Source organism: Dromiciops gliroides, chromosome 1, assembly GCF_019393635.1.
Source record: "Dromiciops gliroides isolate mDroGli1 chromosome 1, mDroGli1.pri, whole genome shotgun sequence".
NCBI lineage: Eukaryota > Metazoa > Chordata > Mammalia > Microbiotheria > Microbiotheriidae > Dromiciops > Dromiciops gliroides.
In genome coordinates, this window is record NC_057861.1 from 5,663,155 (window position 1) to 5,687,697 (window position 24,543).

At 49.1% G+C, this 24,543-nt stretch overlaps 1 protein-coding gene across 2 annotated transcripts in view; it reads right to left on the minus strand.

The window, feature by feature from the left end:
* Positions 1–24,543, minus strand: part of LOC122736701 (septin-2) — a 136,266-nt gene that overhangs the window by 15,332 nt on the left and 96,391 nt on the right. For both annotated transcript variants that reach the window (XM_043979086.1, XM_043979087.1), the window contains exon 12: positions 14,012–14,105. In XM_043979086.1, the coding sequence (XP_043835021.1) occupies positions 14,037–14,105 (69 nt within the window). In that variant the 3' untranslated portion in view covers positions 14,012–14,036. The remainder of the gene's footprint in view (positions 1–14,011; positions 14,106–24,543) is intronic.

Consider the following 24,543-nt stretch of genomic DNA (forward strand, 5'->3'; position numbering starts at 1 on the left):
TAAACCTAGCAGTGGTATTGCTGGACCAAAGGGTATGCACAGGCATTATAGCAAATAATATTTCTAAGGCAAAGAAAAAAAAAGAAAATCAGCATAACAGATTATTACATCAAAAAATCTGAAAATGTGCCGTGTACAACACTCGTGGGCTTCCTGTCACTGCAAAGGTGTTGGGCAAAGGTGCCTTCTCCTCTCTCTTCTCGCAAGCCGTGGTTGTTGCTTATAATTTTGCAACATTCACCTTTTATTTTTGTGGTTGTTTTGCCATTTACATCGTTTTGGTCATTGTGTATATTTTTTTCTTGGCTCAGTTTATTTCAGTCCACATCAGTTCATAGAGGTCTCTCCATGCTTCTCTGTACTCATCACATTTGTTACAGCACAGCAATATTCCCTTGCATTCCTGCACTACAATCTGTTTACTCTTTCCCCAACCAATCAATAAACATTTATTGTTAAGTGCCAATTATGTGTCAGGCACTGGGCTAAGTGCGGGGGATACACAAAAAGGCCCTCAAAGAGCTTACAGTCAAATGTGGGAGAGTCAATGGACATTTATTGTTTCCAAGTCTTTGCTATCACAAAAAGTGCTGAGATACACACACACACACACACACACACACACACGTGTGCATGTACACCTATCTGTATAGGTAATTTGTATATATGTAGGTGTGTCTATGTGTGTCTATAAAGACTGTCCTCTTATAAATGATTGATTCAAGGGACAAGCCTAGGAATGGCATCTTTGGGTCAAAAGGTATGAAGATTTTATCCTGCATAATTTTGCACAATTCCAAAATGGCTGCACTGAACCACAGCTCCACCAACAATGCATTAGTGTTTATCTTTCCACAATACCTCCACCATGGACTATTCCATCTTTTTATCATCTTTTGAACAACTTCTCCCCATCTTTTGAGGCTGCTGTGTGGTGCAGTGGATACACTAATGGACCCAGAATCAGGAGGACCTGAGTTAAAATCTGGCTTCAGACAGTCACTAGCTGTGTGATCCTGGGCAAGTTAAATGACTGCCTCAGTTTTCTCATCTGTAAAATGGAGTTAAAATAGAAACAACCCAGAGTTGTTGGGAGGCTCAAATGAGATAACATTTGTAAAGAGCATTGCAAACCTCAAAGTGCTGTCTAAATGCTCCTGTTATCTCTGCCAACTTGCAGACTGTGAGGTGAAACCTCAGGGTTGTTTTAATTTGTATTTCTCTTATTATTGAGTTAGAGCTTTTAAATGGGTTGAGAATTTGCCACTCTTCTTCTGAGACCTTATTGTCCACATCCTCTTAGCATTTATTTATTGGAGAGTGGCTTCTTGTAACATGTGTGTATATTAATTTGTATACAGGGTCGGCCAAAAGTCACAAATCTTTAATAACTCCTTTGTTTTTTGTTTTTGATTTACAAATACCACAGCATCACATACAGTCTATATAGGAAATGAATTTACATTATGTGTGAAAAATCAAATATCGTAAATGGTGAAAAAATAAAGAGAAAGTACTTTTCAGTAAGTTATTAAAACATTGGACTCATTTGTGACTTTTGGCCCACCCTACATATCTTAATATACCAAACTCTTATCAGAGAAATTTGACACAGAGATTTTTCTTCCCATTCGATCACTGTGACCAGAAGTTCTAAGCAGTTTTCTCCTATTATCTCTTGCATCGTGGTGTTCAGGTTTTTTGGCTTGGCTTGTCTGTATCCCATCTCTGAGATCAATATGTTTGGCTTGAATGGAGATAGTGTTTTCTTTTCACGTCATTGCTTTTTGCTTCTCCTCCCTGCCGTCCTTCATTTTTTCTGTCCCCTTCTTCCCCCAAACCACAACTCACTTTCTAAGAGCCAGGCATTGCACTAAGTGTTTTGCAGTTATTATCTCTTTTGATCTCACAACAGGCCTGGGAGGGCTAGTCTTATTTCACGTTGCTCCCTTTTCCTGCTTTTGCCTTTGTCTCTTTGGCATTAGCCCAGTGCTTTGCACACAGTAAGTGCTTGATAAACGCACACTGATGGACTGACTGACTTTACACACTGCTTTGTACAAGTGGGACCAGACTTTGTCCTGGACTCCTGTTCCATCCTTTCTCAGCTCTGAATTCTTGCAGGCCGTACTCCACAGCATCTCTCTTTGTCTCTGCATGTGGAAATCTCTGTATTCTTCTGGTACCCGACTTTGGTCCCACCTGCCTCCTCCAGAAAGCCTGTTCCCTCCAGCTCCTCAAAGCGAAACCTTGCTCACTGCCCCAGTGACTTTGAATAAACTCTCTGGTCTCACAGGGTGAGGTTAGATGAATTCCAAGGTCCCTTTTATGCACCCCCCCACCCGATCCTGTGACCCAATGTGCTCCTATCACAGCTGGGCGAGTTGAATTGGAATTTAAGGGTACTGGATTTGGGAGTCAGGAAAGACTTGGTTTTGAATTCTGCTCCAAGCACTTTTTTATCAGCATCATCATGGGCAAATTTTACCCTCTCTGAGCCCCAGTTTCCCCATCTGTAAATGGAGATAAAAATACCTCTAGTACACAGGCCTCCAGCAAGTGTTACTGTGAAGACCAAAGGAATGATGGGGGCCAAGCTCTTTATGCACCATAGAGTGACCCAGAAATGTCCTTCATTAGGCTGATTATTACTACCTTAGCTGGACATACAAGTGACTGTCTTCTGGGCTCTGCCTCCCTCAAGGCTCCCATCAGCTGCTACAGTCTGAGTTTTGGCACGATCCCTCCTCCCCCTGATGTTGTTCATCACGTCGCCAGGGCACAGCCACAACTCCAGAGCTCTGGTTGCCATAGCAACAACTCCATAAATCTTGTAAAAATCATTCAGCCCAAGGGCTGTCTGAGAAACCCACACTTTCTGTTTTCCCTTGAAACACTCCATAGTAAGTCAGGAGGATGCAGGGAAACAAACAAGTGGCACCACAAATGCCCATCGGCTGACTCCTCTGCATGGAACAGGAGATTGGGGAGCCTGGCATCCAGGGCTGTGCAACCTTGGGCAAGATGGAGGGTCACAGAGCCTAGAGCTTGGAGGGATCTGAGAGGTCACCTGATCCTCCCCCTAATTTTAGAGAAGAAGGAACTGAGGCTGAGACAGCAAAGGATGCCCTAGGTCCTGGCAGCCTATGAACACATCAGTATTTCTGGCAGCCGTCATGCAGCTGACTTACACTGAGTCTGCAGACCACTAAAAGCCCTCATAATCATTGTCTGGACCCACATCTCCTTGACTGTGCTCGTATGGGCCAAAGATGGTTTGAATGCCCAGTATGAGACGCTACACCAGCTCTTGTCAGATGCAGCCTCTCATCCTGCCTTGTGATTTGACAAGGCGGCCATCTCCCCTCTGCAGGGCTGATAGGCCTATCTTCCATATCTTCATCATCTCCTCCCACACTCTCCTCCTCCAGGAAGGCTTCCTGGATGACAACAACAATGATGAAGACAGGACCACTAATCTGAACATGTGTTTGTACAGAGTGGCGGTTTACAAAGGGCTCCCACAAGCACATCGCCTCATTTGAACCTCACGACAGTCCTGAGGGGCAATCACTCGTTTGCTCTCTAAACATTTATTAAGTGGCTACTGTGAGCAAGGGCTCATGCTAGGGCCCATTCTATAGGTGAGGCAAATAAACCCCACTTTCCACTTCTTACTCATGTACCTTGAACGCGGCAGATGCCAAATGTTTACAAGGGGCGATGGGTGTCAGACGTATGGATTTCAAATCCCAGCTCTGACAGACTCAGGCTAACGAGTAAATCCCTTCCCTACCCTCCATCACAGTTTCACCATCTTCGAAATGGGGACACGCAGTCTTGAGCTACTTGACTCACGGGGCTGTTGGCGGGGAGAACATTTGATAAAGTCAAGGGGATTATTCCACACGGACCTAGGTCAGGGCCAGTCTTCCAATGCTCTACAAATGTGAGTGACTGATGCTGGGTCACTTCTGGTGGATAAGCTGGCTCCCTTTCTGGAGCTCAGAGGGGTGATTCCCCCCAAGGCCAAGCACGACACTGCATAAAAATCATAGACAAGGAGGCTAAGCCACCCCCCATTTCTGGGTTGGCTTACCGTCTGCCCAGCATGCTCCTTACAGCGACCTTGGGGGCAGGCACTGCCAGCGGGGCCATCGCCACACTTTACTGGTGCCTTAAAGGAGCCAGAAGCAAACCCCACAGCCTTAGGGATCTATCCCCTCCCCGCCTGGGGGTATGACCACAAAGCGGCTTGGGAAAGGTCAGCCCTGCCCCCTCCTGGTCTCCTGGTTTCCTTCCAGCCCCAGCTCCTGAGGAAGCCTCTTCTGGTCCCCTCCAACACCACTCTCACCCAGCTCCAGATAACCTTCATCTACTCTGTCTATACCTTCTACATCCCTATTTACATACCGTCTCCTCCATTAGAACATCAACTCCTTGAGGGGAGGGACTAGTTTTTGTCTTTCTTGGTATTCCCAGCACTTGGAGCCATATCTGGTATACAGTAAGTGCATAATAAATGCTTGGTGACGGAATGACTTAAAAAGACACGTAAGAAGGATGACTGTATACATGTGGCCCAGCACGATGAGCACTAAAGCTCAGAGCAAGCTGAAGGTGGGAAGGAAAGCCGAGGATCATTTGTAAAGTGATCTTGGTGAAAAGGGGAAGATGGAAGAGAGGGGGTGACTAGTGATGAAGAGGAAGGGGAGCTCAGACTTTCTTTTCCATCTACTTCAGATGCCTCTGAAAAGCTTCTGAAATGACTGACCAAAAACGAATGAATAAAGCAAAGAAACATCTTCTAGGCTTGTTATGTGCCAAGGGCTGTGGACACAGAGGAAACAAGACTGCTCTGGGAGTTCAGCAGCTGTGGGGTCTGGAGGCAGACCAGCGGGGGAGGTCCAAGGACCTTAGTGCACAGTAGCAGGGCAAACGAGAGGCCTGCTGGTTCTCCATCTCTCCAGAGGGACTTGTGGGTGACTCCCGTCACTCCAAATGGTGTCTACACTCACGCTGCTTTGCCCTAATTGAGTCTGGACCACCAAGAATTTGGAGGGGGAATGAAGGCGGGGCAAGCAGGGAGAGACTGGTACCTGAAGTAAATAAGGAGACGGCAAGATAGCATCTAAGTACCCCTGCTAAGCTCAGGCCACCTGCCCAGACAAACGTCCTGGCCGGCTGGAAGAACTGGCTGCTATGGCCAACGAGTCACTGTCAGGACTCCGAAAAAGTGTAGAAAAAGGACGAGGTCCCGAAGAAAGGCAAATTCTGTCCTGTTTTCAAAAACTGGAAAAGAACTGAATCTGCAAACAAATCTGCTACAGAGCTTGACTTAAATTCTGGCTACATTCTAGTCCTCCTTATTTAGGGAGTGGCAATCCTAGGGAGCCAGAGCAACTCCGTGAAGCCCTCGTCCTGCTGATCTCGCCTCGTTCCCTTTTTATGGAGGGCAACAAGATGGCAGATGGAAGGAACACGGCGGACCCGGATTTACAGCCTCTCAGCACTTTGTAAATTGTGGCTGATTGAAGCTATTTTTGTGGGAAAGAGGAAGAGATGTGGGTAGATTCACAACAGGCTGATCACTGGCCCTGGAGATTGAGCAGCCAGATGGCTCAGCCTCAGGAGAGGCTGCCAGCAGAGCAGCCCCGAGATCTGTACTTGGCTCTGGGCTGCTCTACATGGTCATTGATGACTGGGAGACACCCGTGAGGTTTCACTTCTGGGCAGAGATGAGAAACAGGGCTGCCGTCCCTGTTGGAGATCCCCACTGCTGGCAGAGCCGTGAACTTGTCTCACCAACGTGTAACATTTGGAAATGTGGAGAAAAGTAAGCCGTTCATCCCCCTTGATCCTGCAGTGCTAACAGTAGGCATGAGTCCTAAGCCAAAGACAGAGTAAAGGTCTCACGTATGCCAAGATATTCACAGCAGCACTGTCTGTGCCAGAAAAAACACACACCTCAAACCAGATGGGTATCCATCAATTGTGGAATGGCTGGACAGACTGTGCTATAGAAGGGAAAGAGATGAGTGTGGTGCTGTAACAAACCCTTTTCTTCTTCCTTTTTTTAACAGTATTTTAATTTTTCCAACTGGCCTCATTCCATCCAATCCACCCTCTGCTCACACAGCCGCCAAACTGATCTTCCTCCAGCTCAGGCCTGACTATGTCACTCTCTTCTCAAGAAGCTTCATCCTCTCCCTGCTGCCTCAATGATAAGACACCCGCCCGGCTGTTGGGTGTTTAAACTTTTCCTAAGGTGGTTCCAGCCTAACTTTCAAGGCCCACTGCACATTCCTCTCCTTACAAACTCAAGTCCAGACAAAAGTACCATGTTGTTGCTCTGACACAGAATTCCATCTCCTGTCTCAGTGCCTTTGAATAGGCCACATCCATAGGAGCCAGGTGTAGATGGCACACCCGCCTAACCTCTGGCTCACAGAGGTCCAAGCTTCCTGATGAAGCTCAAGTCAAGAACAAGGCCTTTTGGGGTCCCTCCGACCCATCACTTTGTATTTACTTTGGGGGTTTGCACTTCTCTGATTGGCTATAGATTATCTCTCTGCCTCTCAATGCAAGCTCCCTCAGGGCAAGGGCTATTTTGAATCCCCAGCCCCTGGCACAACATCTGGCACAAATGATCATTGGCTGAATGAAGGAAGAAGAAACAAGGAGTCTGAGAAATTCAGAGAAACCCGTTCAAAGTAATGCAGGACTAAGAAAACAATATAAACAATGACCACCAAAAGGCAAGAGTAAGCAACACAAAAAATATTAGCACTGGAAGCCTGGCTGAAATCTCTACCCCGAGGTTTGGTGACTTCTTTGATGCTAAAGAAAGTCTACACAAAGAATGGCTTAGGAAACGATCAGAGGTACTGATGTAACATCTCCAGCAATTTCTCAAAAGAGTTTTGGTTTTAGAGGCGAGAAGCTGGCTAGTTCTCACTCTGGGTCTGCTCCTCATGGCTTGTATGGCCCAGGGGAAATGACTTACCCTCTGTGTGCCTCAGTTTCTCCTTCTGTAAAACGAAGAGGTTGGAAGAGGTCACAACGACCTTGAATTCTATGACTCTCGTGGCTCTGCTACCCTGTCCAGAGCCTAGAGGGACCACATTCTTCTCACCATCCCAAGTCTCAGAGAAATGCCACTGTCAGCTGCAAGTCAGAGGTTCATCTACCTAACACCAGATCTGCCACATCCCCAATTCAATAACTATTTATTAAGCACCTATTGTATGCAGCACATTGTGCTAGGCACTAGGAGAGGGAAAATGTTTGGGCAAGACAGCCCCTACCTATATGGGGTTTATAGTACAGCAGGTAGAACAAATCATAGAAACAATCAATAATTTCATCCAAGAGAATGACGGTAATGAGACAACATACCAAAACTCATGGGATGCAGCCAAAGCAGCTCTTAGGGGAAATTTTATATCTCTAACTGCTTACATGAATATAGTATAATAGGTAGAAAAGATGTTCAAAAACAATATATAACTGTACCTGAAAACATGAGGTATAAGCATGTGAAGTGAAGGGTAAGTGGGGGGGGGGCGGCGGGAATGTGGCCAGAGAAAGGAATGTGGAGAAGGGGGTCACTGAGCTGGGAAGGAATGAGTGTGATAGGGAAGGTGAGGGAGGGAAGACATTCCTGGCATATGTAATTTCTAGAAAGAGATTAAGAAAAATCTGTCTTGGCCCAGAGTGACTTGCACCCTCCTAATTTCAGGACAGTAGCAATGAGGGTGTTGCAGTAATAGAAATGCTGTAACAATGATCCATTGGGAAAGGCTTGGCCACTCTGATCAAGACAACAATCCAAGACAATCCCAAGAACCCATGAGGAAAAATGCTAATTGAGTGCCGATTGAAGGTGATTATTTTCACTTTTTAATTTTTCTTGCAACATGGCTAATATGGAAATATCTACATGCATAATTGATATCACGGAGTCTGCCTTCTCAACGGGTCTGGGAGGGGTGGGAGGAGGGAGAGAATTTGGAACTCAAAACTTCAAAAAGTGAATGCTAAAAAGGTTTCAAAATGTACTTGGGAAATGTTTAATGAAATAAAACTGTTTTTGAAAAGGAAAAACAAAAGAAAAAATGTCATTTATGACACTGACAGATCTTCCTGGAATGCTGGAGATGAGGGGCTGGACGAGCCAGGCTCTCGGTGACTCTCGCCCAAACGCCCTTCCTCTCCCTCTCCATCATTAACGAGCTTCTCTTGGTCCCTGATCTGTCTGTGCTAAGTGAACAGCCTCCTGTAGTCCCTGACCCAATGGCCAATGAGGAGAAGCTGGCCCGGCCCCACTTCTGTGCCCATCCTGCACTGCCATCTTCCTCTGAGGGTCACTCCCCTGGTCACTGTCACAGAGCCCAGACCCGACGCCTTGGGGCTGCTCTGCCTCTTTTCTCACGGTAAAAGGCTCCCTCTCTCCATAACCTAACTCAGGCTCTCATTTGGGGGATCCACTCCTCATGCTCAGCTCCCGGACACACTGAGGCCTCCTGGCTCATCCATTAGCCTCAGCTTCTGTGACCTGTAGCTTCCATCGGCTTCAGCTTCCCACAGGGACGGTCACTTCTTCGGTCTCATCATCACTCACGACTGTGCCATCTCCAGGATTCTGAACTCACAGACTCCCCTCCCTCACTCAAACGTCCTGTCCTTTCACGTCTTCCCTGCCTCACTCCTTTCTCCTCCCTGTGACCTCCCTGTTCTCACCGTCCATTTCTCCTGCTCTGGCCTCCCTCGGCCTTGTGTTCTTCTACTATTCTGACCCTGCCAATGCGGATCCCCGGATGCTTCCTACCACACACCTTCCCTACTTGTCCTCCTAAGTTACTGAAAACAAGTTCGTGGCTATTTTCCTCTGGGCCCTCACTGGGGAATAGCAAGTGTATATTGTTCCTTGACTGACTCTCCATCCCACTCCCCTCAGCAGCTGTTCCAAACCTTCTCTTCTCAAGCTCCCAGGGCCTCTCTCAGCAGATGTCTTAACCTCAGGTGCTCCTTCTGCACCACCCACTAGATACTGTAAAACGCCTTTGCTAGGGGCAGCTAGGTGGCGCAGTGGATAGAGCACCAGCCCTGGAGTAAGGAGTACCTGAGTTCAAATCCGGCCTCAGACACTTAACACTTACTAGCTGTGTGACCCTGGGCAAGTCACTTAACTCCAATTGCCTCACTAAAAAAAAACAAAAAACAACCTTTGCTTCTTCTCCTGGATTACTGGCATTGCAAACTCCCTCTGTCCAAAGGCCAAAGTGTCGGTGCTAAAATGCAATGACATTTCCCCTCAGACTTCCCTATTTCTATAGAGAACAGTTCTTCCTGTCACCCAGGTTCCTAACTGTAGCCACCCTTGACCTTTCCTTACCCCCATGCCTAATCAGCTGCTAAGTCTTATTGCTGCCACTTTGCCACCATCTCTTGCCCCATCCACCCACCCCCTCCCACAGCCACCTTCCTGATTCAGGACCTCACGCCTTCACACCTGGGCCACTTTCAGATATTCCCTTCCATACACAGCTGCCAACTTCAGCCTCCTGAGGCACAGGTCCCCTGCTCTAAAACCTTCAGTGGCTCACACCTGCTCAGAGGCTGGGACACCACCAGGTGCTGATTAGTGTGAACAAGGGGCAGGAGAATTCCCACTCTTTGCCTTTATCATGATATAAACCATGGTCACTGGTTCCAGCCCGATGGAAAGATGCAGGGCCAATCCCTCGGCTTGGCCCTCCAGAGTCTAGATTTCACCTCCTGCCCCTTGACTCCTGCCCATCTTTTAAAGCCTAACTCAAACTCCAACAGAAACTTTCCCTGCTCTTTCTGCTGATAACAAATCCCCTTCCCCCTCAGGCCTGACTCAGCCGTTCTCTACTGTGCCAGGCTATAGGGAACAGGAGCCAGGACTGTGTCTGACCTCAACTCTGCATCTCCCTCAGCACCGAGTAGAAACCCGGCGCTCAAGACATGCCTTTTGGCTCTAGGAGTTCAGCAACATTTCAACAATGTTTGAATAGTGAGGAACCTTGGAGTCTAGCTCATTCACCTCCCCTCGCTCAGGAAGCAGAAGTGGGTTGGTTGTCCAGAGCCAGGGAACGGCCAGGCCAGATCTCCTGCCTGCCAGTCCAGGGCTCGCTCATCCCCACCTCACAACAAGCTCTGCAGGGCACAGGAAGAAAGCCCCACACAGGCTCCTGTCTTTGCCCCCGCCCCAGCACTCTTCAGGCTGCAGATATGAAATCCAGATGCCAAAAGCAGGCAGCCAGTGCTCCGAGGGCTCCTGGATGTCTAAAGCCAGGGAAGAACGGCGTAAGGAAACAAGCCATCGCCTGCGATCCCTAACCCTAACCCTAACCTGGGTCTGGGTCTGCGTCTGCTCGGGCAGCCCAAGCCATGGCAAACAAGACGTTTGTGCCTCCTGACCAGCTTCGAGGAGGGACCCAGGGAAAGATGAGGCGCAGTCCGTGGGCCCGATCTCGGTGAGGGGGGTTTGGAGGGATGGGGCAGAACAGTTTCCAGGAGCCTCGAGCAGACTCAGCCCTTTACACCCAGCTGCCATTTATGTAAAGAGCCCAAAACTCCGGAGTCACAGCTCCTGGCTCCAAGGATGGGCCGGCCCCAGGGCTGCAGGGTTTATGCCTCAGTCTGGGCGCTGTTCATGCTCATTGAGAGGTTAGGCCATGTGGTCGGCAGGATCGCTGTCTGCTTAGAATTGGAGCTCACAGTGGGAAGTTTAGTCAAGAAATGTCCTGTGAGGCTGGTGAAGGGGTACAGGTCGGGACAGTGCACTGACCCCCACATTGAAACCAGGATGTCGGGCGCGAGCCCTACCTCTGAAACTGTGGGTGAATCACAGGCGAGCACAGGAGGAGACCTTGGCCCTCATCTGCTGCAAGCCTCTGATTTGACCGATGGAGAAACTGAGGCCCAGGGCAGGGAAGGAAGCTGCTCAAAGTCAGAGGCAAAAGCGGCAAAGCTGGGATTCAAAGTCCAACGTATCCTGCCTTAGTTTCCTCATTGGTAAAATTTGGGTCACAGTAGCCCTGAGCGCATGTAATCTTGAAGCCTATATTAATGTGGTCCATTATCATCATTCAGGACTCTTCACTTCTCTGGGACTCAGTTTTCCAACCGGTAAAACGGGAGCTCGGTGGCACAGTGGGGAGAGCACTAAGCCGGGAGTCAGGAAGACCTGAGTTCAAAAGCAGCCTCAGATGCTTCCTAGCTGTATGACCCAGGTCAAGTCACTTAACCCTCAGTTTCCCCATCTGTAAAATGAACTGGAGAAGGAAGAGGCAAACCACGCCAGTATCTCCACCAAGAAAACCTCAAATGGGATCAGGAAGAGGCGAACACAACTGAAAACGACTAAATGACAAAAAATGGAGATAATGCCTGCACATTCGACTCTACGGTGCTGTTGTGAGGACAGCCATTTGTTGGTTTTTTTGTTTGTTTTGTTTGTTTGTTTGTTTGTTTTTTTGCAGGGCAATGGGGGTTAAGTGACTTGCCCAGGGTCACACAGCTAGTAAGTGTCAAGTGTCTGAGGCCGGGTTTGAACTCAGGAACTCCTGAATCCAGGGCCGGTGCTTTATCCACTGTGCCACCTAGCTGCCCCCCGAGGACAGCCATTTGTAATCCCCAAAGAAATGGAGAAACAGGGGTTATCGTCATCATGGCGGGAGTCCCCAAGAGGAAAAATAATTCAGTGAGCATAGCCTTGCCTGCAAACTTCGGTGAGACCAAGAGCTCCAAACTAATGTATGGTGGGCCAAGGCCAGAAGGAAGGTTCCAGAGGAAGCTACAGAATCCTCCCTTGTTCCCATTGGGAATGTGGGCAGCAGTCCCAAGGTCACCCGGCAGAGGAGAATTCATCTGATTCAGGATTCACATTCCAGAAGAACCCCAAACCGACAACACCACCACGGAGAAACGGAATCACGGAAAAATAGGATGCTTATTGGGTTTCTTTTTGCTTCTGGGTTCATAAAATTGAAAACCAATTCTCTTTAAACTGAATTTTAAATGTAGGGCATAAAAAGAACAACTGTTCAAATTAGGCCCCAGTCTGAAATGTCTGACACATAATGAGCCAATCGGGGCCAGGAAACTGGCTGTCAGACAGGCATATTTTTTTTTTTCCTAGAGAGAGAAGACAAGGGCAAGAATATAGGAATTTCTCACGCTTCCTTCTGTGAAAGAATGTTGCCTCCTCTCTGTCGGTATGGGACTGTTTGCTCAGGCCCCTAAACAACATTCTTTGGGGCCTGTGCCTCAGGAAGTTGATGCCGGCAGCTGTGGAGGGAGGGGAATGTCTGAAAACGACCCAGGTGAGAAGTCTGGGGCACTCTGGGCAAGGGATGACTGACCATTTACAAGGGCATCCCCAGCCTGCTCAGTGAGACCCAGAATGCATGCCAAAGCCCCCTGGATGCGTGCACCAAAGACCACTCCATGATACCCCAGAGCTGCTGAATGGGTAGGAAACACCAAGCAGCTGAAAGAGGAATGAAATCGGCAGCTCTGGAGGCCGGTCAAAGCCCTCAGATGACCCCCAGGTGCCCAATTAAATTCAATCACCTTCCTTTGCTTCCTTTGCTCTCATCATCCCTCTGGGGAAATGAATTCCTCTTTAGACATGAACTGGCAGAATACATAAAAGTTCCATTCTGGTGGGGCTATGGGGAAATCGATCCTATCTGTCCCTGAGCAATCTCGTTGCTCTCACTAAATCTGAAGGGTGACATTCAGAGAAAAAGTGACCCATCTGCCCCAAATGACGGCTAGCACTTTATCCGAAGTAGCAGAAAATGGGGAGCCGCCTTTATGCCTAGAGACCCGGGAGAGGCTGAAGAGACTGCGGTCTATCGACATGACAGAGTACTCATGTGCCATTCAAATGACAAATGGGGAAAACTCCACAAAGCAGTTTGGAGACGTGCACCAAGTGACATGAAGTGAGAACAAGTGTTAGACAATTGCACGCACTCAGTACAACACGCACACAGAGCACAGGGTTCTACATCTGGTCTCAGAGGGAGGGACCTTGGAAACTGTGGAGCCCAACTCCCTCAATTAAAAAAATATTTTTTTTTCGGGGCAATGACTTGCTCAGGGTCACACAGCTAATAAGTGTCAAGTGCTGAGTCCAGATTGAACTCAGGTCCTCCTGGATCTAGGGTCAGTGCTTTATCTACTGTGTCACCTAGCTGCCCTGATTCTGTTCATTTAGTTGCCCCAAGTAGGTGCCCCAGTAACCTTCACTTGAGTGTTCCCCTGATACCCTACCATGGCATGGAGAGGACTTTGAAGGCTTGAAAGTCACATGAGGGAGGCTCGAGCCTATCACCCTGGAGAAGCTCTGGGCAGAAGCCTGGGGAGGAGTGAGGGGCAGCAGGTCCGATCTGAGGCCACAGCCACTCAGCTCCTCAAGCATCCCAGAAGGCTGGGGCTGAACCTGCAGAAATGAAAGGTCACCTCCTGGAAAGTGTCTGAAGAAGCACTTGAGCAACTTCACAGAAAAATAAGCTAGTGAACATCGCATTCTAAGCCTTTCCAACGAAACCAAATGAACCCGCAGGTGAACGTGCCCATTTGTCAACAGCTCCCTCGAATCCCCTTTCCATCTCAGCGATTTTCTGTTCACTGTAAAGTGCCACCAGCACTTCAGAAAAAACCACCGTTGTGCCTGGGGTCACAGTGAAGCCCACATTCTACTATGTCATCAAACTTTCCCCATGTCTTATTCTCAAGGTGCCCCCGGAGCTGTGGGAGCGGGCCCTGGGCTCCTCCCAGTGATGCCAGCTGAGGAGAACTCTGACCATCCCTCCAAAGGAGTTTAATTTGTTTTAAGAAATGTACAGAATGTGACCTTAGTCCTACCTTCTAGACACACTTCTACAGGACATTTCCTTTTCACAAGGCCAGTGCTGAGAGCAAACAAAACCACGTGGTTAGAAGATTGTGGTGCATTCAACTTTTTTACCTTGTGCTGCTGCACGTGGAGGCTCTCACTCCTCCCCAGGCTTCATCCGCATCTGGGCTTGCATCTGTGCAATCATCTCCTGCATCCTTCGGAGCTGTAAGGCAAAAGGATGAGTTTAGGGAAACTGAGGCACTCGAAAGCTTGGGCACTTTTATTCAGGAAAGAGAACTCTTGGCTCCTGGCCTCCTTCCTTCTGAGACAAGTCAAAGGCAGTGGGGCAAGGTGTATTACTCTTATGAAATGCCTAACACCTCACCTTTCTGCTCCCCAAAGGATCAGAGTCTGCCACAGGTGCTAAAACATCACCGGGGCTCTGTACCAGAATCCCTAGACCAGCAGGGGACGGGGCTGCTTCTGTTTCCTCCCAGCCCCCACACACTTGGGCTTCCCCCACCATAGCTGGGCAAGCTGGATGTGCCCATGACGAACCCTCTTAGGTTAGCAGACACACACCCTGGTCCACCTTGGCAGAGCCGTGGGCACAGCTGATGGAGCTGACGATGGCGCTCCTTGGCAGACCGTGTCATCTTCCTGGGCTGAGGAATGTCCCCACCAGCTGGCTGCTGCTCCAGCAGCCCTTCACCCGTAGAATTCTGGTCTGCCTCTTCCCACAAGCCCTGCACAAAGAATCCTCCCAGAACATGGGCGCCTGCCTGTTCTCCAGAGTGCCAGGGCAGCCGGGGGTGCCACCTGCTGCTTCTCATTCCCACTACATGACCATCTGCCCATCACCGTTTCCCAGACTGGCTTTAATGCCACTTGTGGGGCAGCAGCCGCCCCTAGGCTGAGCCTCAGCCTGCTGGGTCCCTCATCGCCTCAGGCCATGGCCACTGCCTATAGTTACTTGTAACCAAGACAGGTGAGGGGGGAAATCCCTGGGTTGCTTGAAATGAGCCCCCAGAGGAATGTTCTGCTGTTCTCTGGGACCATTGGCCTTCAAACTCCCTCCCCTTTGCATTGGACTGTGTCCCGGCCCAGGCTAGAGCCCTGGGGTCTCCATCATAGCTCTATCACTAATGTGTCATGAGATCTTTGACAAATCCACCCCGTCCCCCAACCCTGGCCCCAGGAGCCTCAGCCTTCTCCTCTACCAAATGAGAGCAGCTAGAATAAGCCAGTTCTATGACTGCACCAAGGCCTCTAGGGTTATACAGAACAAAACATGGGCACTCGGTTGTACCGGCTTCTGGATTTCTAGATTCTACCCAAGCTAACCTGAAATCCAGTGACCTATCTGAGGAAAAGAGCAGGTCCACAGGCCATCACCAGGCCTGGCGCCACCACAGCTCACCCGTCCTGAGCAAGCCACCCCAACCCCAAATTCACAGCCCTATCTAGAGGCCACTGAGAGCTCTGGTCCCTGGCAGGAGGGCAGGCTGCTATGTGGCTAAACTGTGGTCCTGGGCAAGGACAGAGAACACACTACACCAGGGGCTCTTCACCTCGGTGGCGCCCTGGCTGCCTTGGGTAAGCGGTCGGGCTGGTGAAGCCTAGGAACCCTTCTTGGAATCATAATTTTCAATGCGTAAAACAAAATACAAAGGTCATAGGAAAACAATGATATTGAAGTAAAGATGTCATTTGCCCCCATCCAAGTCCTCAGACCTCCTGAAATCTATATAAGGGGCAGTTACTTAATATGCTGTTTCTGAACAATGGCTAGGGGTAGGAGGATTAAGCTGACTCTGCGAGGCCTGGGTTTCAGGCCTCCTAGTGTTTTGTTGTGGTTTTTTTTTGGGGGGGGGTTCATTTTTTTTTTTGCGGGGCAATGGGGGTTAAGTGACTTGCCCAGGATCACACAGCTAGTAAGTGTCAAGTGTCTGACGCCGGATTTGAACTCAGGTCCTCCTGAATCCAGGGCCGGTGCTTTATCCACTGTGCTATCTAGCCGCCCCCCAGGCCTCCTAGTGAAGAAAAGCCAGCGAGTGGGTCTCCCTGTCTCTAGTCTCTCCCCACTCCAGCTCATCCTCCACCAACCATCAAAGGGGTCTTCCTAAAGCAGAAGCGTGACCATGCCAACAACTCTCTACTCAAATTCTGCTGTTGCTGCTCAGTTGTATCTGACTCTTCCTGACCCTGTGGACCCTAGCATGCCAGTGCTGTCCATGGGGTTTTTGGCAAGGACACTGGAATGGTTTGCCACTTCCTTCTTGGCCTGGAGAAGTACTGAGGCAAGCACTGGTAAGTGACTTGCCCAGAATCACACAGCTAGGATGGGTCTAAGGCTAGATTTGAACTCAGATCCTCCTGAATCCAGGACCGGTGCTTTGTCCACTGCGCCCCTTCGCTGCCCGTGTTCAAATTTTAAAGTCTTTCATAATATTAAAAGCTTAAAACATTTCTGTCACACTTCCTATGTGCCAGGCCTTGTTCTAAGCACTTTATATACATCTCATCTGCTCCTCACAGCAGCCCTGGGAGATGGGCACTATTATTATTCCCATTTTACAGATGAGGAAACTGTTAAGTGACTTGCCCAGGGTCACACAGCTAGTGTCCAAGGCCAGATTTGAACTTGGGGCCCTTCTTTCCTTTCCAAACTTTCCCACAGCCTAAAATCCAGAGAAACTGGCTCCCCTGCTCTCGCACAAGACACCCTATCTCTCCATTCTGGGCATGTTCACACCTGGAGCTCTAAGGAGGATGAGGACGGGAGGAGATGCCTCGATGGGGTCACCAGAACCTGCCCTCAGGGAGCAAAGGCGGTGCCCAAACTGAGCTCAGCTGGGCGCCTCATCTCCCTGCCCTACCCAGGGACCCGGCTGGGCCAAGCTGACTCCCCTGAAGGACTGGGGGAAATGTGTTCATGTTTGTTCTCGCTAGAGCTCTGAAGTCGCTCTGTCAAAGTTAATTTGTTTTAATCATTTAAATGGGGTGGAGCCCCTAAAATGGGCAAGTAGAGTTGGTGCCAGTGGCAGAGAAGAGAGACTCTCCAAACCTCAGGATCCTGGAGGTCCTGGGGAATTGGGGAGGGGGGAAAGTGAAACAGAACAGAGAGCAGGCCAGAGCAACCGCATCGCATACGAATAACAAGACATTCAGAGAGGACGCTTCCCTTACTCACTTGTTAAATTCATGAGTGAAATTAAGATCAACATAAAGGCTTCACACAGGGTTGATTCTAAGATCACGGTTCCAGAGCTGCAAGAAGCTTCAGGGACCACCTGGTCTGGCCCCAGCTCATCTCCCCCTCCCAACATTCCCCGCTTCTTAGGTCAGCTAGAGGCCCGCCTCCTCCAGGAAGCCTTCCTGGCCCCCTCCGTGCCCTCACGGCCTTTCACCTGCCAATCCTCTCCAACTTCTTCTGACCGCAGCTTGTTTGATCGTTGTCTGCCCCCCTGGACTGTGAGCTGCTCCCTGTTGTTCTCTCTCCCCCATCCATCTAGCCCAGGGGCCTGGCACATAGCAGACGTTTAACAAACATACACCATTGCTAACCGTCAAGTGGAAAGTCTGAGGAGCACAGTAGGGACGGAAATCAGACGGTGATGAATTAAGAGAGGAAGGAATAGGCTGTGGAGATGGACCAGGTAATGGGTACAGACTTGGGAACTAAGCACAAAAGAAAACTAAAATGGCAGCCAAAGGATAGCAGGCTGAACGAATGAATATTCTAGAAGGTTTATTCACCAAATATTTACTGAAGACCAACTATGTGCTGGGCATCGTGACAGGTATGAAGAGGGATACAAAGAAATATATGGCTGGTCCCCACCAACTTTAACAACTACATGGCAGCCTAGTGGCTTGGGAAAGATAGAGATGGGGGAGGCCTGCTCCGACCTGGGTGCCTCACCTCCTAGTCTGCTGAGCTCCTACCATTTTTAAAGCCCCACCTTGGAGCTCATTAAACTTCTTGCACCTCCCAGATTATGTAAGAGTGTCGATTCTAATTCTCTAGATTTCTCTCAGCCTCCTTGCTTCCCTGAGGGCTGGGGCCTTGTCTCCGAGTCTAATCTAGGCTTCCTATCTCCTCCACTGCTTCATTGGTGCTTTGCTCATTCAGGGAGATAAATATTTGTAGAATGAACAGTCTCTACATGTATTATCTGGTTGGCGAGGTAAGACATACAGTACCCATAGACACAAACAGGGGGGTTACTTCTGTCTGGGCTCGTTTGGAGAAAGCAGGCTTTGAGGTGGGCTTTGGCATATGGGTGGGATTTCATTAGGCCATGAACAAGGGGAAACCCATTCCAAGTAGGGCAAGAGACATAAGCAAAGGCAGAGAAACAGGAAGTCCCGAGGTCTGGGCTTGCAAGGAGGGAGAGGCCAAGGAGGCTGCAGGAGAAGGGTTGGTCAGAGGGCTATGAGAATGAGAACTCAAGAGGCCACTAGGAACTAGACTCAGAAAAGCCCAGAACGTGACATCAAAGAGTGGAGGCTTCGTCCTGCCGGTTCTGGGAGTTCCTAACTGGGAGAAGCAGCCCAGCCAAACTGCTCTCAAGGGGATTCATGTGCATCACGAAGGAGAGAAGGATAATACCCCCAACCTCTCAAGCACCCTTGGGTGCTGAAAGTGGTCTCCTCATGGCCTTGTGAGGCTGCACATCCCTGTTTAACTTTGTTTTACAGGGGGAGATCCACCGACTGCACTCCTCCATGTAGGAGGCAAGGAGCCGGGACCAGAGACCAGGCCTCCCGACTCCTGCCGGACTCTCCCAACTCCACCATCTCCCTCCTGAGCTAAGAAGCTATTGCAATGGCCCGCAGTAGGATGACAAGAGGCCAGACCACCATGGCCCTAGGGTGAGAACTGAGCATGCTCGGGAGAGTGAGGGCTATCAGGAAGGGCACTGCCCTGGGGAGGAGGTCCCCTCGGGGATGGGAATTGTTTGGGAGATGAGGGCTCCGTCATCATCACACCATCCATCACACCATCGGCGCAGCTCACAGCAAACGGCCTGGACAGAAACCAGGCTGTGATCACGTGGTTTCATGCTCCGATAGGATGAGAGCTCAGTGGGGTCACCGATCCAGTTCGACAAGTAGGAATTACAATTTTAGAGGTCTCAACGCCCCTCCCCCAAACCAGCTACAATTGAGGGCAACTCCACAAACTGTGTCCTGCTTGGAAGCCCCTTTCCAATCTGTGCCTCAGGCATTGCGTGAACTCTTCACACTTATATGTGACCAGGAGGCCCCGGCACTAATACATGGCACAGAGGATTGTTTTAGGTGAGACACGGCCCCTGTGTTCTTTTTTTTTTTTTTTGGCAGGGCAGGGTCACACAGTTAGTAAGTGTCAAGTGTCTGAGGTCAGATTTGAACTCAGGTCGTCTTGAATCCAGGGCCGGTGCTCTATCCATTGCAAAACTTAGCTGCGCCCCCCAACCCCTGCATTCTTGAAGCTTACAGCCCAGCTATAGGACAAGACACAAACACAGATAACTCTAGTACACAATAAGGTCTGACAGGAGATGCTGGGTGGGGCCTGAGGTTGCATGAGAAGATGCCATGTGAGCCTGCTTTCAAAGGTTCAGGAGGAACTCCACATTTAGAGGGGCCAAGGGAGGGCCTTCCAGGAATTCAGAAGGCGAAGTGTGAAGGCACAAAGGCAGGAAAGTCCAGGGCTCATTTGAGGGACAGAGAAAATTGCAGATGGAAAGAGGGTTTGAGGGAAGAGCAGCAGTATTGAGTGTGATGCCCGCACCTCACACGTGGCATCGGGTGACCTGGGCTATGTTACACCACCTACTCAGAGCCTCCATTCTTCTCTCCTAAGATGGTGGTTGTCAACCTTTCATGTTCAATCTCTCACTTACAGGGGAGATCTCTAAGCCACATGCTGGGGACATTGCAGAAGGCATTCCTCTTCAGTTGGGGATGCACTTGAGGGTTCTGAGGTTCCCTTCAAAGTCAGATTCTACAGATGAAGGTCTGGGGGCACCAGGTAATGTGGTAAGGGCCCTGGAATGCCCGGCAAAAGAGAAGGCCATTTATGTGGCTGGTAATTGGGAGCCACAGAAGATTTCTGAGCAGATGACTAACATTACAAGATCTATACATGCACAAAATGATTTGGACAGTGGACTGAAGGGTGAATTGGAATGACGGAATCCAAGGGAAAAGCTTCCAACATCTGACACAAACCCAAATGACAGAATTGAAGAAGACTACAGCCGGAAGGACCACCCAGTCCAAGCCCAAAGTGCTGCACGTGAGAAAATGGAGCTCCAGATGGGGGGGGGGGGCGCCCCAAGATCACACGGCAACAAGTGGCAGAGCACAGAGCTGGGGCAGGCCCTCAGCCCCTGCTACCCTAAGCCCAGGGCTGTGGAGGATGCATCGCTGTCTTCAGAAAAGAAAGAGCGATCGATCGTGGAAACCTTGCGGATGAGGCTGCCTGGGAGCGCGATTCATGACCTGTTATGACTTGGAAAGGAATCCCACAGGAGATGAGCCCCACGAAGGGCCCTTCAGGGCAGGCCCCGGCTCCTCAAGGCTGCCCAGGCTCCACTTGGACTCTCAGGTGGAGCCTGTTGCCATTCTAGCCCAGAGCAGTGAGAACAGAGTGCCCGGCCTGACCTGAATCGCCCTCACATGGTACGTGATACCCAATCACGGATGATGCTGTCATCATGAGGGAGGGAGGAGGGAAATCAGGAGAGCTGCAGCTCTCAGCATGCAGGGGAAGGCTGCCAACACATGTAGTGTCTGCGGGACGCTTGGGACAATGCAACAGCGGAAGATAATCAGTGCTGTCCAGTGCAATGCAGTCGAGCTTCTCACTTGCTGGGCTACCAGCCGTCCTCTGTTCTTCTTAGGGAAGAAATGCACTTGGCAGCACTTTTTTTCATCTCGAAAACATGCAGGAACAAACACTGGCCCCCTGCTTGGTCCCCATGGCCCTCCCAAGGGCTACACTCCTCCCTTCATGGGAGACTTAAGAACCATTTCAATTTCAGAAACATTTATTAAGCACCTACTGGGAACATGGGGCCATGCTGGGCACTAGGGGATGTAGAGAGTTCACAAAAGACTCCGTCCTACACACAAGTGAGCAGCGTTGGGAGCTACTCTGTTAAGTCCGAGGCAAACAAAACACAATCAGGCCTGGTAGAGATTCAGGGATTCCCATGCAGTCACCTTTTTCTGCCCTTTGCACAGGGATATATTCATGGCTGTTGATACGTGTCAAATTCATATGAAGAAGAAGGAAATTTGAAGATCAAAAACCGTTCCCCAATAGATATGCTAAGGACAAGAACTGAAAACTATTAACCAGCACATGGAATAATGCTCCAAATCACTAAGGAGAGGGGGCAGCTAGGGGGCGCAGTGGATAGAGCACCGGCCCTGGAGTCAGGAGGACCTGAGTTCAAATCTAGCCTCAGACACTTAACACTTACTAGCTGTGTGACCCTGGGCAAGTCACTTAACCCCAATTGCCTCACTAAAAAAAACAAATCACTAAGGAGAGAGATGCCAACCAAAACCACTGAGCTTGTGCAGAGTGTAGATTGGTCAAGATGAAAGAACATGGACCGTGGGAAGATAAGGCACGCTGATACACTGTTGGTGGAGCTGTCAATCAGTACAACCATTCTGAAAAGCAATTTGAACTAAATTGACTAAAATGTCCATCCCCTTTGACTCAGAGGTTCTACCACTGGGCATATACCCCAAGGAGGTCATGGATGACAAAAGTCCTCATATATACCAAAATATCGATAGAAGCACTTTTTTAATAGCAAAGGACTAGATACAAAATAGATGCCCATCAACTGGGGAAGAGCTGAATAAACAAACTGTGGTACATGAATGTAATGGAATATTCCTGTGCTATAAATATGATGAGTACAGGGAAGTCTGGGAAGACATGAACTGATGCACAGTGAAGGAAGCAGAGCCAGGAAAACAATATAAGAAAGATGATGATCATGTAAATGGAAAGAACCAACCCCCTCCCCCAAATCAAAAGTGAATGGTGCAAATATACACACAAAAACAAACCCATATGAGAAGGTCCAAAGAAGAAATATGAGAAGACAAACAGGTCCCACTCCTTTGCAATGGTAAGAGGTACCTGGCTATGGGACACTGCATAAGTTTTCAGATTTTTTTCAATGTGTTGAGCGGATTTTCCCCACTCCTCTTCCTCTCTTTAAAAAAAAAAAAAATATATATATATATATATATATATATGTGTGTGTGTGTGTGTGTGTGTGTGTATACACACATATATTATAGATGGGGGAAGTCCTTCTAGGGGAAGTGGGAGAAATATAAATGAAAGATAAAAATAAAATTTTATTTTTAAAAAGTTATTACAAAATTATGAAGAATAAGCATGGCGGGGCAGCTAGGTGGCGCAGTGGATAAAGCACAGGCCCTGGATTCAGGAGGACCTGAGTTCAATTCCAGCCTCAGACACTTGACATGTACTAGCTGTGTGACCCTGGGCAAGTCACCTAATCCTCATTGCCCCACAAAAAAAAAAAATGCATTCAAGAATAAGCATGGCATCAAATAAGAGGTATGAGAAGACCCCTTCCTACAGGCTTCTGAGAAGTGGAAGGTCCACAAGTATGGAATATTGCATATATTTTCAAACCTTTTTGATATATTGATCATTTCTGCTGATTTTTTTTCTTCTTCCCCTTCTTTCTTTCTTTTTAGATATTGTTTGTCATATGGAATGGCTTTGGGGTAAGGGAGAAATTTAGGAGATATAAAAACAAAATATATCAATAAAAATTTATTTAAAAAAATTTTTTAAATAGTCAGTCCCTATGCTGCAGAACTTTTAATCTGGTTAGTCAACAAGCATTTATTAAATACCTACTGTGTACCAGGAATTGTGCTAAGCTCTAGGAATACAAAAAAAGACAAAAGGTAGGCCTTGCTCTCAAGAAGCTCACAGACTAATGGGGAAAATAATATGGAAACAACTATGTACAAACAAGCTAGAGACAGGATAAATTGGGGGATAGGACCCAAACCCAGATAAACTGATTACCTAATCACACATGAGAAAGGCCTGATGGAGGTACAAACAGAGGATTACATGAAGGCCCAGGCACCTCTTGTACCCTGCACTCCCTACGACATATCATACTTACTTTTGTACATGCTGTATCCTCCTGAAAGAACAGAAGCTTCCTGAAAACCAAAACCGTCTTTCCTTTTTGTATCTCTAGTGCTTGCTGCAGTGTCTTGCACACAGTGGGTGCTTAGTCAATGTCTCTTCCATCCACTGTATTGAAAAGCTCAGTTGACACCTGTAACACCTGGACTCACGTGTAAGTCACTTCCCCGAGTCTCAATGGCCTCATCTGGAAAATGGAACGATAGTTCCTGCAACACGCTGACCTCTCCCCAGACTAGCTGGGTGAGGAAAGCACTGCGGAATGCTGTGACGATCCTGGTCCTCATTCTATCGCAGATTCCAAATGAGTCCTCAATCAGTCACGACCCATTCTGCTAACTCACTATCATCTCAGGTCTCTTCTGCCCTTTGTAGCTAAGCTCTTCACGAAGGCCCCAAAAGGCGGCCACAAGAGGGGCCTCCATGCTGCCTCCCGTCCTGTCCTTGACTTCTGCCATCACGGTCCCATACGCTGCTCTCTCCAAAGGTCTCTTAGTCACCAAATCCAGAGGCCTTTTCTCCACCCTCATTCTGCTTGACCTCTTTACCACAGTGCATCACTCTCTCCTCTCTAGGTCCCCAGGCCAGCTCTCTCTCCTGGCTCTCCTCCTCCCTCTGCCTCCTTCCCTGGATCCTCCTCCAGACCACCCCCCCCCAGCCCTAGGTGTGCCTCAGCTTTGTGCTGGGCCCTCTTCTCTTCTCCCTCTAGACTACGTCACTGGGCGGTCTCATCGTTCCCAAGGATTCACCTACCATCTCTGCCCTGACGATTCTTAAATGTGACTGCCCTGCCCCTGTCTTTCATCTCCAACTGCCTCCCATTCGTGTCCAACTGGATGCCCAGTAGATGCCTTACACTCAATATGTCCCCTAAACCCCCTCCTCCCAACCCCCCGGGCTCACAATCTAGGCATCACCCTCAACTACTCACTATCTCTCAGTCCCCTGATCCAAGCTATTACCAAGGCCTGGCACCCTCTGCAGCATCTTGACAAGTCCCACCCCCTTCTCTCCTGACCCTTTCCCCATCCTGCTGCAGAACCTCATCACCTCCCTTCCAGACGACTGCAGTGGCTGCTGGTGCATCTGCCTCCCTCCAGTCTCTCCCCATTCCAGTCCAACCTCCACTCAACCACTAAAGTGATTTTCCTAAATTGTCAGGTCCCTGCTCCATAAACTCCTGTAGCTCCCTCCTGCCTCCAGCATCAAGTACAAAATGACCTCTCCAGAGTTCTTATACTTGACTATTCACTGCCTACTCTCTGGTCCGGGACACCGGCCTGCTGACTGTTCCATGAACGAGGTGCCGTCTCTGGGCACTCTCATGGGCTGTCCCCCAGGCCTGGAAGCCTCTCCCTTTTCCATAGCTGCTGACTTCCCTGGCTTCCTTTAGGTCCCAACTAAACGATAACTTCCCACAGGAAGCCTTCCCCAGCCCCGT